The sequence below is a fragment of the Xyrauchen texanus genome, chromosome 45 (genome assembly GCF_025860055.1).
Source record: "Xyrauchen texanus isolate HMW12.3.18 chromosome 45, RBS_HiC_50CHRs, whole genome shotgun sequence".
NCBI classification, from domain to species: domain Eukaryota; kingdom Metazoa; phylum Chordata; class Actinopteri; order Cypriniformes; family Catostomidae; genus Xyrauchen; species Xyrauchen texanus.
The window spans coordinates 13,683,557-13,701,704 of record NC_068320.1 but is presented as its reverse complement, the minus strand read 5'-3'; the positions used below and the strand labels follow the sequence as shown (position 1 = coordinate 13,701,704).

The following is an 18,148-nucleotide window of genomic DNA, read 5'->3' as shown; positions in this document are numbered from 1 at the left end:
GTTGTTTAAATCATCGTTTTTTGCAGTCATTTTAGGGTTTGTCGACATTACGTCGTCAAGGCAACTAAATTGTAAAATTGCCTATAACGTTACAAAGAAAATATTAGTAAGCGATTTTATCACTGCAATACTCGCATATTTTTTTTTATGTCTAGTGGCTATACTTTTGAAATAGTGAGTATTTTAAAGTTTACAGATTGTCCCCTATACACTTCTATTGTAAGTGTCTCACTGGAGCCCAGATTATTTGTATTTATTTATTTTTAAAGAAAACGAGGGGCCAGACAAAATTATTTTTGTGTTAGTTTGCCTCAAATGCTGTCGATTGATCTGAACTTGTATTGAAACCGGAATAGTGGTTGTGGAAAAAATGAAGACTGATGAAAGTATAACTTTTGAGGGCGGTACACACAAATTGTACATAAACATAATATTCATACGTAAACATGAACATGCTTAGAACATGTATATTTAAAATGGGTTTCCTTGGGGGGACCTGCTTATCTCAGCGAGTATAGTGACTGACTACCACCCCTGGAGTCGCGAGTTCGAATCCAGGGTGTGCTGAGTGACTCCAGCCTGGTCTCCTAAGCAGCCAAAGTGGCCCAGTTGCTAGAGATGGTAGAGTTACATGGGATAACCTCCTCATGGTCACGGTTCTCGCACTCAATGGGGGCGCGTGGTGAGTTGTGCGTGGATCGCGGAGAGTAGCATGAGTCTCCACATGCTGTGAGTCTCCACAGTGTCATGCACAGCGAGCCACGTTATAAGAAGCGAAGATTGATAGTCTCAGAAGCAGAGGCAACTGAGATTTGTCCTCCACAACCCAGATTGAGAAGAGTAACCACGCCACCGCGAGTAGTGGGAATTGGGCATTCCAAAAATTGCAGAGAAAAAGGGGAGAACATTCTACACACACACACACACACACACACACACACACACACACACACACACACACACACACACACACACAAATGGGTGTCCTTTTCACAGTTTGCCTCATGTTCATTCAAAGCTTGTCAAAAGCTGTTAAAACCTTAACTTAAGGTCTAACTTATAAAATCAAAAGCAATCATCGCATGAAGGTGCTTACATCAAGACTAAAACAATAGATTACATTAATACTAAAAATATTTCGGTATATCTTAATATTAGGCTATAATTACTACCAAGACTTTAAAATTAGTTATGTATCTTTTATCTCTGTATCACTGATCTGTATATATATATATCTGTATTCACAATAAATGAGGGGGGTGGGGGTTGTGTTTCATGTGGTGTATTCTGTAAGAGGTTACAACACGCGCTGGCAGTGTGCTTGCCGCACATTCATCATGGCGAGCGCACCATCACACAAGGTAAAAGCGCGCGCGTCGTGCCTAGTATTTCAATTGATGAGCTGCATTCGACTGTAATGCATGTGTCTGACTAATAAGGTAAACCACCACACGTTTTTAATAAGACCAAGCATACATCGGAAAATGCAGGCTCTGTGATCATGTGTGGTGTTAAGGAGATTAACGAAATCTTGTCTGTCGCGCGCACATAGATTTTCTCATTTTCGAAAACACAATTTTGTAAGACCAGAAATAGATTGTTGCAGGTGATAGATTGTTGTAAGATGATATATGGCCTTTGTACTACGTAATATCGGAATGTCAATAATGTGTTGGTCGAATGGGTCCCGCACGCGCATCTCACAGTGTTTTACTAGTTTTAGCGTGCGCACTCATGACGCATGGAATAACAAGCATTCTCGATAACAACGAAGCTTAAAAAGAACTCGGTTTATACTATGAGAAAAAATACATTACATAATGAACATAAATCAGAACATGGGAATGTAGCCGTCATTGAATTGATGTGAACCGCTCATCAGCATTTGGCGATATGGATTCCTTCACTTTACTGTAAAGAGTACTAACAACAATAAAGCATTTGTAGCCTATTGTTGCACTGTCAATATCAGAGGGTATTATGATCTTTATCTTCTTTTGACCTTCAAAATGTATTAGATTGGAAATTGATCTGATTCCAATTTTACGCTAGCCTTCATGTATGTTAATACCCTTTATTTTTGTAAAGATGCTTGTTTGTTCTTTTAGGAGCCTGAGAGTAACTGTGTGCCTGACAATGCTTGTAGCTTTAAGGTAAGTTATAGTACTTATGATAAACACTCACAGTCCACTCTACTCACTATACAATGACACTTTTTAATAATGCACAAATGTAAAAGCCAATTTGCCTAAAGTTGCGTAATGTATTTAAATAGTATCACTTGCTAGTGGATTATTTATTTGTTTGTTTTTGTTTATTTCTGCATGGAACACAAAGCCCTTAATCATTATATGTCATATTATTCTCGCACTATTATCGATTTGTGAATACAGCACTTGCCTTCAGTGAAATGTCCAACGGCATCATTCTGATGGTTGATTGATACACCAGACAACTAGAAACTTTCTTATTCAGTCAAAAGCTGCTTCGTCTGGTCTTATGCTTGTTTCAGTGTCCACACATAAGTTCATCTTTTTTTGTCAGTTGGTTGAAGGACCGTAGCTCTTCCAGGAGGTCCCACGGAGAGTAAAAGAGAATCCAGTTTCTCAGACCACCTTAAGCCTTGTCAATCAAGCTTGGCTTGGCTTTAGGTATGCTCTCTCTTATACCTTTCTCTGACTCAGGTAGTGATTACACACCTGAGTACTGTTCAGCACAAGCTAAATCACACATTGGCAATATTTAAAATGGTATCTGCATTCTTGAATCTGGACGCCTGAAATCATGCCTTAGATCCTTAAAAAAGAAAAATCTTAATCAGTATTTTTGTATTGTAAAATGTCTAAACAGCCTTAAAACAAGATAAATAGTCTCTTCTTGTAAAGCCAAATTTAAAAAGATAATAAGACTTGTTTGCAGTTAATGTTTTAGCATGAATATAACAAAATTATATTTATTTATGCTTAAAACAAGAAAATAATGGTTAATGATATTTTCTTTGAAAACAATTTCTATTATAGTTTTTTTTATTATACACACAATTTTGCTTATCTAAGTAAATGTATGTTGTTTAAAGGATATTTTTTTTTACTAAAAACAACCATAATACTGATTAAGAAAATAAATTAAAAAAATCTAGAAAAAAAATGGCCAACTATATTCACAAGATATTTTATATTTTATAAAACACAGTGCATTGTCCTATTATCACATAAGATATCAGAAGTCAGAGAATGATTATAGACTCTTGTTGGCCCATCCATTCTTTCCAACCATATATAAAACACCAAAACTTCAGATCTAAAGTCCTAACATGTCAGCTACAAAAATAAGGCTTCTTGCAGAAGAGTTTATTTTTGGGGTCTGCCATGTCAGAATGCTGCGCATTGTTTGTCTATCGATAAGGATATCACATTGAAGTCTCTTGAAGATGAGCCAGACTGAACAGGTTGTGTATAAGGTCATGCAAGGTAAACTTTCAGATGGCCACACTAAACAACATTTAAACATTTACATTTTCAAGAAAAGATTCAATGAAATAATTATTTAACTTCTTATAAACATTTATGGACAAAACGTATACAATAATGATATTATATTATCCAAAAATAGAAAACATCATCATTAAATCAGAAAATCATGCAGATTTAGTTTACAATCATGCATATTGTCCAACGTACAGTATGAGAGCTGTGATGTTGAACACCTCTGTAGGGCTGACAACGTGATTATTTCTCAAGTTGCAACAGAGATTACAGATGGTTGTTCAATTGGATCTAGTATATTTATAGTTAGGTACTCACAAACCTCTCATAAACTGAGGTGTCAGATGGCACAGTCCTCAAATTAGCACTGATTTAAGAGTGCGTGCCAGGGGACAATCTCAGATCAGTAAATGAAGCACTTCAGATAAACATTGTCTTAAAGAGCTGATATTTTTGACATTCCATTAATTAGATGGGTTGTCTGATGTCCAATAATTACACATCATGTCTGATAAAAGTATTTGGACACTTTAGCAACACTAAACAATACAAATGCAGTTGCATTGCATTACAAAGCATCAATCAAAATGGCAAACCCAGTAAAAAGAAAGCACAAAGTTTTTTAGTTTTTTTATTTTTATTTTTTATATTTAACAATAAATATACTGTTCAAATTCAAGACAAAATAAATTGGACACACAGTATTCTGGTTGTCAAACTTAGTGGAACATGTCCAGTAGTTAATGTGATGAACTACAGTACATCAGCTGACTTTATACTTCCTCTAAATATCACTTTGAGACCTATTAAATGTAATTACAAAATGGCTCAGAAAAGTGAAGTTAGTCCTGAGTTCATTTGTTTGTTTGCAGATGCCATGCAATAAAATTCAGGCAAGTGTCCAAAAGTGTCCAAATTCATTCCTTAAGGCTTGTTCTTTCACTCATAGAGGACTAGATAAAGCTCATTCATTCAGACAGGGGAATTTATGTATTAACGGAGGTCTCGCTGCCTGGGCAGCTGTATTGGAAATCAATAGTGGTTCAAGGTTCAAGGTTTATTATTTGTCACAAACATATTACATGCATGTGATGTAATGTAGTGAAAAGTTTTTCCTTATTTCCTCATCCCACAGTGCAACAACAAACAGAACCAACAACAAACTAAGGACATACACCCACATAATGATAAAAAAAAAAAAAATATAGACTATAAAGGAATTATAGGTAAATAAATAAATTATAGTAGAAAATATGCAAAATGGGTTAGGTTAGGGTTAGGTTGTACAAATGTACACAATACAGAACTATACAGTGTACAATATTTTTAGTTAATTAAAATTAAAATTATAGAGCAAGCTATTTTTTGTCTGTGTGAAGATGGAATATACAGACTCCTGCTGAGACTCTGGATGTTCTCACATTGAGAGTGTAAATGCGAGCCTTTGCTGAGAAACACAGAGAGCAGTGTGACACTCACCTTTCCAGTGTAATCTGGGATTACGAAGGGCTGCTGTAGGAACATGTAATCTGTGAGAGTGTCTAATCTCAGGGTTTTAGTGCATTTCTCTTAGGGAGAAAGATACACAGAAATAAAGAGAGAATGTGAGAGCGATAAAGAGGGCCTTATATGGTCTTAACAATCAAGTACCCACTTTGACCCTGCCAAGTCAAATTTACCCGTTTTTTTTATTATCTTCAGTTTCAAAAGCTTGTAATAAAGGTTGCTGCGAATATGAGAAGAAATATTTTTTCACATTATCTGTCACATTATACAGATCTGAAAGGCAGGGGATACCCCAATGCAGCTTCAAAAGTCTTGTACTAAAAAAGCTTCAAAAGCTTATAATAAAAGCTCCGTTTGCTCTATCTCCCTACTTTTAGTCTTACATCATTCCACTAGAGGGCAGCAAACATCTCAGCGAGTAATCACCTTCTGTCACAATAAACAGATCTGAAAGGCAGGGGGCGCCCTAAGGTGTTTTGCAACTCATAGTTGCAAAACCCATAGACATCCAGTCTTTGCAATGGGAGAAAGTTCCTCTAATCGTGTATGGTACTCAGTCTTAAGGCCTAGGCATACTTAGATTTTGCACATTCCAGATCGCGCCCAGCCCACCGCGTTGCCTTTGTGAGTATACTTTTCTAACTGCAAGAAAACACAAATGCGTTTGATGCAATCTCTTTGAAAAGTCTGTGTGCTGCGCGGCTGTGCTGATGACACAATTTGCGTCACACATAAGGGCGCAGAGCGATCAGCAATGTGGACACGCAAAGTATACTTTGGCCTTAACAGGCTCCATATGGTTAGGATTAGGGTGGGGGTGGGGTTAGGGCATCTGTTGCCTCCCAGGAAGAAACTGAGGCCCCTTTGTACAATGGGTCCAGTCTTTTTTGAGAAGCCCTGCCCTTCCCCCATGTTTTGTGGAATATCTTGGCCTCTAAATGGACTTCAGATGAGATCTTGAACTGCATTTTTTTCTGGACATTTGAGACATAACAGTGGTTATTTACCCAGACATGCTGGAATATGTCAAGTAAAGTAAAAATGTAGTAATCTTGTAGAAAACAACCTAAGGTAAGAGCTAATATAGAGTTTGTGGCTTACAGAAGCAATGATTGGAGCAGAAATTAGACTTTTTTGTTTTGTTTTTTTATTAACTTTTATTCACTGAGTGTAGGTGTGGATTGTGTGTGTGTGTGTGTGTGTGTGCATGTGTTTGTTTGTGTGTGAGCATGTGTAAAATTATGACTATGTGTGTACTTGGTGTAAAATCCCACCTCGTTGGCCCAATGGCGAAATCCAGCGAATCGGTTAAGATTAAATGGTTATTGATGTCTGCATGTTTGTCTATTTTGTGCATGTGTGGCTGTGGCATCATAACTATTTGATGCCCCCCAGATCAGCATATATTTAATTACAGTAACAATATTCTCAGTCAGAGGTAGTACATCTGGTTAAGTCATATCCAGATAGTACTTTGATTAGTCCCCTTAGATTCCTATGCATTCTTATTATTTCAGTAATCAAAGGTAACGACTAACGCTGTTTAGGCATTCTGATGTTCTATCTAAATAATTATATTTAGTCTTTATAGCCTAGGAACAATTAGTTAATGTTGAATAGTGTGAATAGTGTAGCCTTGAGTTCTCTCTGGAGGAGGAAGCAGGAGCCAGGTGAACAATCTAATGTAAGGCACCTTTAATTAACACTTTTCCATGTAACATCAATACTCCCATCCCTCCTCACTGGAAAATGAGACAGGTCATCTCCCCAGCCTTACCCAACCCAGACACTGCTCGGCCACGCCCCATCGCCTGTCTTACACCCCTAAACCCCCCCATCTCTAGAGAGGAAGTGTTGGCGTTTCGACCAACGTGCTGCAGGATGGCTTCTGGGTCATCATTTTTCGTTTCTGGGAACAGGAACAGGACACGGGGAAGGAGAGGGAGAAAGAGAGAGAGAGGGCTCGCCTGCCCCTGAATACACTGCCAAACGGTCCTCAGCTAGCTGGACTGCCTCCATCAGCGACGCCGGGTGATGGCACTGGACCCACTCAGCCATCCCATTTGATATGCTTCTGAAAAACTGCTCCATTACCACCAGATCAAATATCTCCTCGGTGTATCGATCTTCAGCCAGCAACGAGGACTCCACGACAGCATTTTCTTTCTCCAAATCCCGGGTTTCGGCACCACTGTGACAAATCATGAACTCTCTTCTGAAGGAGGAAGCGGGAGCCGAGTGAACAATCCAGCGTAAGTCACTTTTAATCACACTTTTCAGCATAGCAAACATGGTCAGCTTTTCAGCCCAATAAATAATAACACACTTTTCAGCCTGCTGACATACACACTCGGCATCGTGCGTCTCTCTCTCTTCGTCTGCTGTTGTCTCCTCTCCTTAAATACTCCTGTCACTCCTCACTGGAACACAAAACAAGTGGAAAGCACAGGTGGAAATCATTCACCACTCATTTCCCCCGGCCTCACTCTCCTCAGCCACCGTTCGGTCACGCCCCCATCGCCACAAATAGTAGTCAGAAAGCTAAGGTCCCAGAAGACATGCCCAATGCTTTGTCAACGCAGAGCCGTTAGTGTGCCGCAGATTTGTGGCAACTAGGACTTAACATAATCTACTAAAGGCCAGAATTTCAGAATAAGAAAAAAAATTAAGTTTAACAATTTATTTGTCAGGTGAATATGCACCATGCCATTCACATAACCAATTCAGGAATAATCAATACAAAATATCCATTGCTCAAAGATGAATCTTAAAAGTAACAGATGCACACCTGACTTCAGCAAAGTACAGTATGTAGTGTTGGTACTACAGGGAATTCTTTCTTTAAAAAATTACAATGACCAATGTGCTAAATTTCCTTAAATACTCAGACCAGAGTAAAACACCAAAACCAAATGGTAAAACATAAGGAATTTGGGACCGAATATAATTCAGTGGGTAATTTACATTGAAGACACACCCACAGCAGAGACATAATTTCTCCAAATACCAACATCTTTGTTACTATAGTATTAGTAACACTGAGAACTTATAATTGATACCAAACATGAACATTCAAATTCCTTCCATACACAACAACATTATATTTGTATGCACTCATTCTGAATGATTTGGTTCTAAAGAGAATAGAGTGGAGGAGAGGGGGTAGGGGGGAGGAGAGAGATATGTTGAGAGGGAACTGGGATGAAAAGAACATCCCATTTATTTACTCTGTGGGGTTTGTTATCTCAGATGGGAATGTTAATTTTGTTATAGTGTTTATGTTCCTGTTCTCACAAAGTCTCTTTTTTCTCCAGGAGTTTTGCCCTTTGAATGTAAATACCTTGGCACTTAAACTTACAATTAGTATAATAACAGTTTGAACTTTTCTACCATTTTACAGCTTTCTCGTTAGTTTTTATATGATCAGGGTCAAATTGACCCGTAGGTACAAAGTAGGTAAACAATTAATTGCCAAGGTTAGATCATCTCTGGGGATAATGTCAAGACGTTTCAGGCTGAAAACGTAAAGTTAAGTGGATGTAAATCAATGTTAAAAGTTCAAACGGGTCAAATTGACCCGCAAGTCCATCCAAGGTTTAAGCTTTAGGCTGTTTTTTCATCAGGGTTATGCTATTATGTAACTAGATGCTGATGGTTTTTGGCCACTTTCTGTTTAGGCTGCAGACACAGTGATACAGTTTACACAGAACTATAAGCCCAAACCTGACCCCAATGGTCTGGTGTTTGGGACAGTCTTCACTGACCACATGCTGATCATTGAGTGGAGTCTTGTGGAGGGCTGGCAGAAGCCACAAATCCAACCATTCGGGAACCTGTCCATACACCCAGCATGTTCTTCCCTGCATTACGCTGTACAGGTCTGTGCTCACCATCTGTTTCATCTGTGTGCTTACACACCATGTAAAGAAAACTGGAGCATGATATTAAAATGAAAGAGCAGCCACTTGTTATACAGATGGACTATAACAAATAATATACAACTTATGTGGATCATTGATGATGGTTATAAACTGTATTGTGTAATTTTCTACTGAATGTGCCATACTGTTAAACTATAAAAGGAAAAGTTCACCCAAAAATAAAATTGTCATAATTTACTGACCCTGAAGTTGTTCCAAATCCAAATCATTCTAAACCCTCTTTCTTCCACAAAAGACAGCAATTTGCAGCCTGGTCTCATGAAAATTACGTGACTCTGGTAACATTTTTGCGCCAAAAGTGAGTGAAATGGTTTTTATGATGAATATTAGATGGAGATTTTAATGAGTAAAACGTATCTCCCTAACCTAAAGTATTTACTTAAACCTAACCAATACTGATCTAAAATTAAATGAGAGGTAGACACAAAACAGACATCCTTTAACCAATGCCTAAACCTAAACGATAGTGTCCATAAACAAAATGAGAATTGAAAAGCAGATGTTCTGAAGCAAACAATTCATTTATGACATGCTGTGACAGTGCTTCCCAACTCTGTTCCTGGAGGCCCACCAACACTGCACATTTTGTATATCTCCCTTTTCTGACATGTTTGGAACCACTGTCACAGAGTGTCATAGAAACAAGATGAGATGACGTGGTTGCTTCAGAAAATCTGCTTTTCATTTCTCATTTTGTTTTTGGACACTTTCGGTTAGGTTCAGGTCTTGGAGTCTCCACTAATGAGCTGATGAGTTAAATCAGATGTGTTTGATTAGGGAGATATCCAAAATGTATAATGTTGGGTGGCCTCCAGGAACAGGGTTGGGAACCACTGCTCTCAGACATTCAGAGTCCAAAGTCCAAAGCTCTATGAGGTGAGCAACCGTGGAAGCTGCTGTAATCACATTGGATTAAGTGTGTAAATGTAATGCTTGTAATACAGGCATTAAAATGTATCATTTTTCAAATGATGCATTTGAGTAAAAGTGGTTTGATATCATAACATAGCAGTGTGTATTAATAGTACAAAAAATAAGAGTTTATAAAGTCATAATCAGAGTCATAATCAGGTGTTGAATTAGTGATTTGTGTGAAATAAATAAAACGGACAGTTGTAGTGCCTCTAGTGTTCATTTCACCAGGAAACTGCAGCAAAACGTGTAACGCAGTACGTAAAAGTTAGTTTGCAAAAATTTAGTTATAGTAACATTCATTCTAGGAGAAGGTTGTCAATTTGAATCATTGTATTCTGATTTTGCCCTCCAACTTTGCTCTCAAATCTCATACAGTATTCAAACTTGGCAAGTCAAGACATCAATGAATTAATGTTACATTTATATAGCGCTTTTCTGACACTACACTCAAAGCACTTTACACAGTGAACAGGAGTTCTCCTCAACCCCCACCAGTGTGCAGCATCCAAATGGATGATGCAACGGCAGCCATAATCCACCAGTATGCTCATTACACACCAGCTATTGGTGGATAAAGTTAAGTGATAGAGCCAATTAATGGATGGGGATTATTAGGGAGCCATGATTGATAAGGGTCAATAGGCGCTATTTGGCCAGGACACCAGGGTTACACCCCTGCTATTTTCAAGAAGTGTCCTGGGAATTTTAATTACTACAGAGAGTCAGGACTTCAGTTTAACATCTCATCAATGACAGTGCCTTTTTACAGTATAATGTCCCCATCACTATACTGGGGTATTATGACCTACACAGTCCACAGGGTGTGCACACTCAGCTAGACTCCCTAATACCTCTTCCAGAAGAAACCATAGATTTCCCAGGAGGTCTCCAATCCATGTACTGACCAGGCTCAGCCCTGCCTAGCATCAGTAGACAACCAGTCTTGAGCTACAGGGTGATATAGCTGCTGGCTATAACACCAAACACTGTTTGCTCCCATAACTAAAAGCAATGCACCAAGTTTGAATTTATTGAAGCGAGAATTAGATTTAAGAGCTATGGATTTCATACTGGTTTGGAACTACATGTGGGTAAGCAAATTAATACAGACATTTTATTTTAGTGAACTATTACAACTATGACCTAAGGACAACTATGAGGTGTGTTTAATGTTATTTGTCATTGGAGACATAAATAAAATCAATTAATCAAAGTGTATTTCAGTACAAAGTGTATTGATTTGTTCTTTCAATACAAATATCTATATTTTCCGAGGGCAGCTTTTTGAGGGCATGAAGGCGTACCGGGGTCCAGATAACAAGCTGCTTCTCTTCAGACCCATGCTGAACATGAAGCGAATGCTGAAGTCTGCACACAGAGCATGCCTGCCTGTAAGACTATTGTCTGTCCTTTCTTTACTGCATCAACATTCAGTGTAAAGTCAAGACACAAAATATAGAAAACAAACCAATGTTTCCCTGCACGATTTCTGTGATTAAGCCATGTCATATATATCAACTAAACCATTCTGTAACTTTAAATCTCATAAACGGCAGTGCACTTCATGTCAAAATGTGATGGAGGTTGTAACATCTTCTGTTGTTTTCTCTGCCCTCGCACTTTCTGGCCTCTCTTATGTTCTCTGTATATTTGCTATAGAGTTTTGATGGTGCAGAGTTTTTGGAGTGTATCAAGAGGCTGGTGGAGGTGGATCAGGACTGGGTTCCTCAGTCCGACTCTGCCAGTCTGTACATTCGTCCCACCTTCGTGGGCACAGAGGTAAGAGCTTAACAAGACCCTCATTCCATAATGAACACAGTTGAACCATTTTTCAAACTTGTACTTTTTACATACATTTTTTTTATGTATACTTATGTTTCTAAATATGTCTCTGTGTCTGTCTGCACGTGTTTTAAATTCATACAAAAGTTTGTATTGTGTTTACATAATCTCAGCAATCACAATGCAAAATGCACAGGTATGGATGTTTTGAAAGTTATAGCGATCTTTTGGCCAAATGTAGAAATGTATAAATTATAAGACCCCTGATTTTAGTAATCCTCACCTATGGCAACTCTTTTATCTTCAGGATATTCTATCCAGGAGAAATGTGTTCGAAGTTTATCTCATTTATGAGCCCATCCATTGTCAACATGAAGCCAAAGAAATTTGTTTATTGCACTTATATAGATTATAAGTATACAGCATACAGTACATACAGTATATGTGTGTGTATGCAGCCCTCGCTTGGAGTAAAGAAGCCGTCGCGTGCATTGCTGTTTGTCATTCTCTGTCCCGTTGGCTCATACTTCAGCACAGGAGCCAAACCAGTGTCTCTGTGGGCCGACTCCAAATACATCAGAGCCTGGAGAGGAGGAACAGGAGACTGCAAGATGGGAGGGTGAGTGACTGATGAGAGATTTTCATTGTGTGTGTGTGTCTGTATGACTCAGTGTTTTACTACAAAAAAATTCATCATTGAGGAGCATTGTTGCACAATTGTGAGCTCTAAACCTTGTTCCAAACACAACAAGCATGGTTTAACCAATTTAATGCCTGAATTATTAAATCACAAATAGGGAAAATCTTACTTTAAAATAAGAATATAATCATTCCCATTTTATTTAAAATGTATAAAATATATTTTGATGAAGAAACATATCTGTACACACAATAGAAGATAGTGGTAAATATTCCAGAAACCAGAGGTACAAAATTTCCAGTATCTAAACAGAATATAATGTGTATATATATATATATATATAGGATATAGAGTCACTTGCAGGAAAGGCAGCCAATGTGTCTGACCTCCCATATTTTCAGGAACTATGGCGCATCTATCTATGCCCAGTACGAAGCAGTGGATTACGGTTGTCAGCAGGTTCTGTGGCTGTACGGGGATGATCATCAGATCACTGAAGTTGGCACCATGAACCTTTTCCTCTACTGGATCAATGAAAAAGGGGGTAATGACCATTAAAAACATCAGAATTGTGAAAACATTCTGTTTCGCACTTACGCACAAAGAGGTCCAAAAGTCCCAGACCACGTTGATAATATGTAAACGAACACATTTTTAGGATTTTGAAAAACTTTAAATACTGAAAAGGTATGACATAAAATTGAATGTAATATTTAAGAATCTGTACTATTTCTAGGTTACTAATCAAAAACAAACCACTGAAACTGACCATGTTAACTCCTTTGTATAAAAGGTTAGATTTCCTTGCTTTCATTGAATCACACAATATGCTCTTTGGATAGTTTTACATCAGTTTGTGGAATCCATGCCAACTGGAGTGCATGTGGCCTCACTTGTGGTCTCAAACTTTTAGAACCCACTTATTAAATTTACAGAAAGAATATAAAGTGTATAAGTGGATTTGGATTTTTTAAAAACAGTATCTAATAGCTGAAAGGTGCCATTTATCTGTAGATCTTCAAAAGGCTTGCTACCAGTGAGGATTTCTCTCTCTGATGCAAATCACTAAAGACCTCTAGTGGTCTATTTGTTTGTCCATGTTATTCAAATGATGTGTCTGTCATTCATTATGTTGTTTAGGCCTCATACAGAAAATGTACTATAATGTAGTAAGCAGTTTTATGTGCTATTTCATAGAAACAATATGAAAAAATACTGTTGGACAGTTTTGTCTGTTCAGTGCATACATGATAAATAAGAGGGTAGTTGAGCACAATTTGCTTAAAGAGATAGTTTACCCAAAAATAAAAATTCTGTCATCATTTATTTACCCTCATGTTGCTCCAAACAAGTATGATTTTCTTCTGTGGAACATAGAAGGAGATGTTTGGCAGGAGGACAGCCTCAGTCACCATTAACCATTATTTTATGGACAAAAGATACAATGAAAGTAAATTTTACTGAGGCTGACATTCTATTTAACATCTCCTTTTGTGTTCGACAATTGAGAGAAAGTCTGGAACAACATCAGGTGAAGTAAATAATGACAGAATTTTAATTTTTGAGTGAAAAATTTGTTAAATGTTAACTTTATTTTTGATATTACAGAAAGACAGAAATGTTATATGGCAGTTCAGAATAACTATATGTATAATATATATATGTATTCATAAAACACCCAAATGGAATTTGAGTAAATATTCTTAATATACCGTATACCTTTTTTTTTTTCAGAGGAGGAACTTGCAACGCCACCTCTAGATGGAATTATTCTGCCAGGCATTACAAGGCAGAGCATCCTGGAACTTGCTTACAAATGGGTAAGAACTGACAAGACCAGTGAGAGTTGACTTACTGATGTCTGTAGTGTTGATGTGTAAACAATGCAAATTCTGCCCAGGGTGACTTTCAAGTGTCAGAGCGCTCTCTGACCATGGGCGACCTGTGCCAGGCCCTGGAAGAAAACCGAGTGAAGGAGATGTTTGGATCTGGAACGGCTTGTGTCATTAGTCCAGTTGGCAGGATTTTGTATCAGGGAGAGGTGTGTGTATAGTGTGTTTTGGATGGGCTGCATATTGATTCATTGTCAAAGCATGAAGGGCCCCATATCATGAGAATTCAGCACAATAGTATGAGGTGGCGAATTCATTCAGCGACACAATTCTAGAACATTTTGTTACAACTTAATTTAATTGTGTTCTATCCAATTAAATTTGTAAAATTGAAGTTTACTTAATCCTTTTGAGTCAGAACAACTTACATGATTTTTGTGTTGTTAATGTAGTATTGATGAAACTGGGCTGGGTATTTCTGTTATGCTGGAGTTTTGAGGCTTACCATAGTTGTGAAGAAAGACACTTGTGCTTAGGTTGAGGATGGATTTTCACTTTCAAGTTATGCTTAATTTTGATTTCTGATTGGTCGATGAGCAGTATTGCTTAGCTGGCATATACAAATGATTAATAAAATAAATTAAGTTGAACCAACATAAGAAAATACAATTAAAACATTATTAAATTGAGTTTGAATGACTATTTTAGAATATTGATTTGGCTCACTGAAAATGACTTCATCTGAATTAACAAATTAAATTGCTTGTAAAAACATTCTCAAATTAAATTGAGGAAGAGTACCGGTAATGTGCATTTGTTTTCATGCTAATCCAAAACTGTGTTTTTGTAACTTTAACCCCTAACCCAAAACCCATCCCTAAACCTAACCATAAAATGTAACACCTTACCCTACTCAGAGAATAAAACTATGATATTAATGCTAAAAGTCCTAATGTGCAATGTGGAACAAAGCGACACGTCTGGGTTCTGAATGCATGTTTTTGAAGTGTATGTTATTAGTTGATGAATATAATACTACCACCTTGTAGTATTGTGACACATTCCCATGAGACTATGTTTGATAACCCCTCTGGTTCTATACATTATTTAGTTTTGAGCTAAGGAATAAAAATTAATTGGGTATCTACTGTATATCTTCCCTACAGAATCTAAATGTTCCATGTGAGGGAAACTGCCCTCCTCTTGCCACCAGACTGATAAAGGAGCTCACAGATATTCAGGTGAGGTCCCAAACACACACATGCCCACAGTATGACATATGCAGCTGATGTCAGAAGTTTACATACACTTAGGTTGAATTAATTAAAACAAATGTTTTAACCACACCACAGATTTCATATTGGCAAACAGGACATCTACTTTATGCATGACACAAGTAATTTTTCCAACAATTGTTTACAGACAGATTGTTTCACTTTTAATTGACTATATCACAATTCCAGTGGGTCAGAAGTTTACATACACTAAGTTAACTGTGCCATTATGCAGCTTGGAAAATTCCAAAAAATTATGTCAAGTCTTTAGGCAGTTAGTCAATTAGCTTCTGATAAGAGGTGAACCGAATTAGAGGTGTACCTGTGGATGTATTTAAAAGGTGACCTTCAATCTCAGTGCCTCTTTGGTTGACATCATGGGAAAATCAAAGGAAATCAGCCCTTAGACCTCAGAAAACAAATTGTGGAACTCAACAAGTCTTGTGCAATTTTTCAAATGCTTGAAAACATCACTTTCATCTGCACAAACAATAGTACGCAAGAATAAACACAATGGGACCACATAGCCTCAGAAAGGAGATGCATTCTGTCCCCTATGAATGTAGTTGGAGCAAAAAGTGCAAATCAATCCCAGAACAACAGCAAAGGACCTTGTGAAGATGCTGGAGGAAACAGTTTGACAAGTATCTATATCCACAGTAAAAATGAGTCCTATATCAACATAACCAGAAAGGCCGCTCAGCAAGGAAGAAGCCATTGCTCTAAAACCACCATATAAAAAGCCAGACTTCAGTATGCAAGTGCACATGTGGACAAAATCTTACTTTTTGGAGAAATGTCCTCTGGTCTGATGAAACTAAAATTTTACAGTTTGGCCATAATGACCATCATTATATGTGGAGAAAAAAGGATGAGGCTTGCAAGTCGAAAAACACCATCCCAAGCAGCATAATTTTGTGGGGGGTGCTTTGCTGCAGGAGAGACTGGTGCGCTTCACAAAATAGATGGCATCACGAGGAAGGAAAATTATATGGATATATTGAAGCTACATCTCAAGACATCAGCAAGGAAGTTAAAGCTCGGTCGCAAATGGGTCTTCCAAATGGACAGTGACGCCAAGCATACATCCAAATTTGTGTCAAAAAGGCTTAAGGACAACAAAGTCAAGGTATTGCAGTGGCCATCACAAAGCCCTGACCTCAATCTGACTCAGTTACATCAGTTCTGTCTGGAGGAATGGGCCAAAATTCCAGCAACTTATTGTGAGAAGCTTGTGGAAGGCTACCCAAAACTGACCTAAGATAGGGAATGTTTTCTACAATTAAATGTTAGGAATTGTGAAAAACTGAGTTTAAATGTATTTAGCTAAGTTATTTTTTGTAACAAGGTGGTTTCAAGTAAATACTCATTTTAAAGAAATAGAACTAGAAATAAAAAATATATGATAATTTACTCACTCTTGTGCTGTTCCAAACCTATATGACTGTACATTTCTGTTTTTAAGTAATTTTGCTGTCATGTGCTATCCACTTTTTCCTGCAGTTGTAGATTTTATCCATTTGTCACGATATTGAGAGATGGGGAATTGTGACATCTTTGGTTAACTCATGTCTTGCTGTTCTTATCTTTTTAATATGTCTTACTTTGCATACTTACCTTTGTTTCTTATTTGCTGAAGTATGGTCGGACCCCAAGTGACTGGTCTTTTGTTGTGTAAAGGAACCTCGATGCTGTGGACATACCTGGTAATCATATTTTATCTCCTGGACATACATGGTCAACATACTCTAACACTCTTCAGCACATATGTTTGAAAACACACATTATTTATAAAGGCTTTATTTGTGGCTACATGAAATACTTACTGTGCCACATTGCTATAGTTCTTTGTTTTGTACAAAGTTTGCCAGCTGAAACTAAAACCTAATTCTATGTGATGTTATTTTACAGACTGATGCCTCTTCCTGTTCCTGTTACAAAAGCACAGATTTTATTAAAGTTATAGAGATATAGATATGTGTATAGTAAGAATTATTAAGAATTAATTGCCAAAGTATTTTTGTGAACTAGTGAATATTTGGTGGTGTCAAAACAGATATAAATATTCCACAAAAAAAATCATACTGTATTTTTGCTTTCAAGATAAAACTACACTTACACATACATTTATATTTAGTTTGTTATACTCATCCTATAACATTTAATTCAACTAGTGTTATTCAAACCAAACTGGAGTAAGGAGATTTGCTCTTCAACATTTTGATCTTTAAGGGATGTCTAGTATAGTACACCCTAAGCAAAAATGACCATGATCCTCTTATCTTAATAAGGGCTGTATGCATTCCTATAGGGTTATGATTAGTCAAACGTACTATCCACAAAGATTTTAATCGACATTCACAATAATTTTTTACCTTAGTCTCTCTCATTCCTTAAAATAACTATTTATTTGCCTGGGAGAAACATCAATATTTTTGTACAATAATCTTCCACTTTCACTTCCACATTCTTCTTCTTTTTTTTTGGATAGTCACATTCTTGGTGCATATCGTCACCTAGAGGGCAGGGAGGAGAATTTAAAGTAAAAAATACTTTTTATTTTCTGTTTCTCACACCACACCTATCATATCATCTCTGAAGACATGGATTTAACCACTGGAGTCGTGTGGATTATTTTTATGCTACCTTTATGTGCTTTTTGGAGTTTCAAGTTTTTACACAGTTCATTGAATGAACCTACAGAGCTGAGATATTCTTCTGAAAATCTTTGTGTTCATCAGATGAATGAAAGTCATACGCATCTGGAATGGCA

General features: G+C 37.3%; 1 protein-coding gene across 8 annotated transcripts; it reads left to right on the top strand.

Annotated features, from left to right (window-relative positions):
• Nucleotides 1-1,298: 1,298 nt before the first annotated feature.
• Nucleotides 1,299-17,466, top strand: LOC127637710 (branched-chain-amino-acid aminotransferase, cytosolic-like). Of its 8 annotated transcripts, none has more exons than XM_052118933.1 (14): nucleotides 1,345-1,361; nucleotides 2,109-2,153; nucleotides 2,545-2,651; nucleotides 6,911-7,243; nucleotides 8,669-8,869; nucleotides 11,128-11,238; nucleotides 11,507-11,626; nucleotides 12,088-12,248; nucleotides 12,671-12,813; nucleotides 14,004-14,089; nucleotides 14,170-14,310; nucleotides 15,268-15,342; nucleotides 17,015-17,081; nucleotides 17,287-17,466. In XM_052118933.1, the coding sequence occupies exons 5-13, from the start codon at nucleotides 8,759-8,761 to the stop codon at nucleotides 17,051-17,053; spliced, it is 987 nt and encodes a 328-aa protein (XP_051974893.1). In that variant the 5' UTR covers nucleotides 1,345-1,361; nucleotides 2,109-2,153; nucleotides 2,545-2,651; nucleotides 6,911-7,243; nucleotides 8,669-8,758; the 3' UTR covers nucleotides 17,054-17,081; nucleotides 17,287-17,466. The 8 variants fall into 8 exon arrangements, with proteins under 8 accessions (XP_051974891.1, XP_051974893.1, XP_051974899.1 ...); XM_052118934.1 differs by lacking the exon at nucleotides 1,345-1,361 and adding an exon at nucleotides 1,730-1,975; XM_052118939.1 differs by lacking the exon at nucleotides 6,911-7,243.
• The last annotated feature ends 682 nt before the right edge of the window (nucleotides 17,467-18,148 follow it).

Bases quoted from the DNA above. Each gene is read 5' to 3' on its own strand.
- LOC127637710 (XM_052118931.1), top strand. From the start codon at position 1,338: ATGGCGAGCGCACCATCACACAAG. The intron at 1,362-2,108 runs GTAAAAGCGCGC...TTGTTCTTTTAG, and splicing joins CGAGCGCACCATCACACAAG to GAGCCTGAGAGTAACTGTGT. The intron at 14,090-14,169 runs GTAAGAACTGAC...AATTCTGCCCAG, and splicing joins TGGAACTTGCTTACAAATGG to GGTGACTTTCAAGTGTCAGA.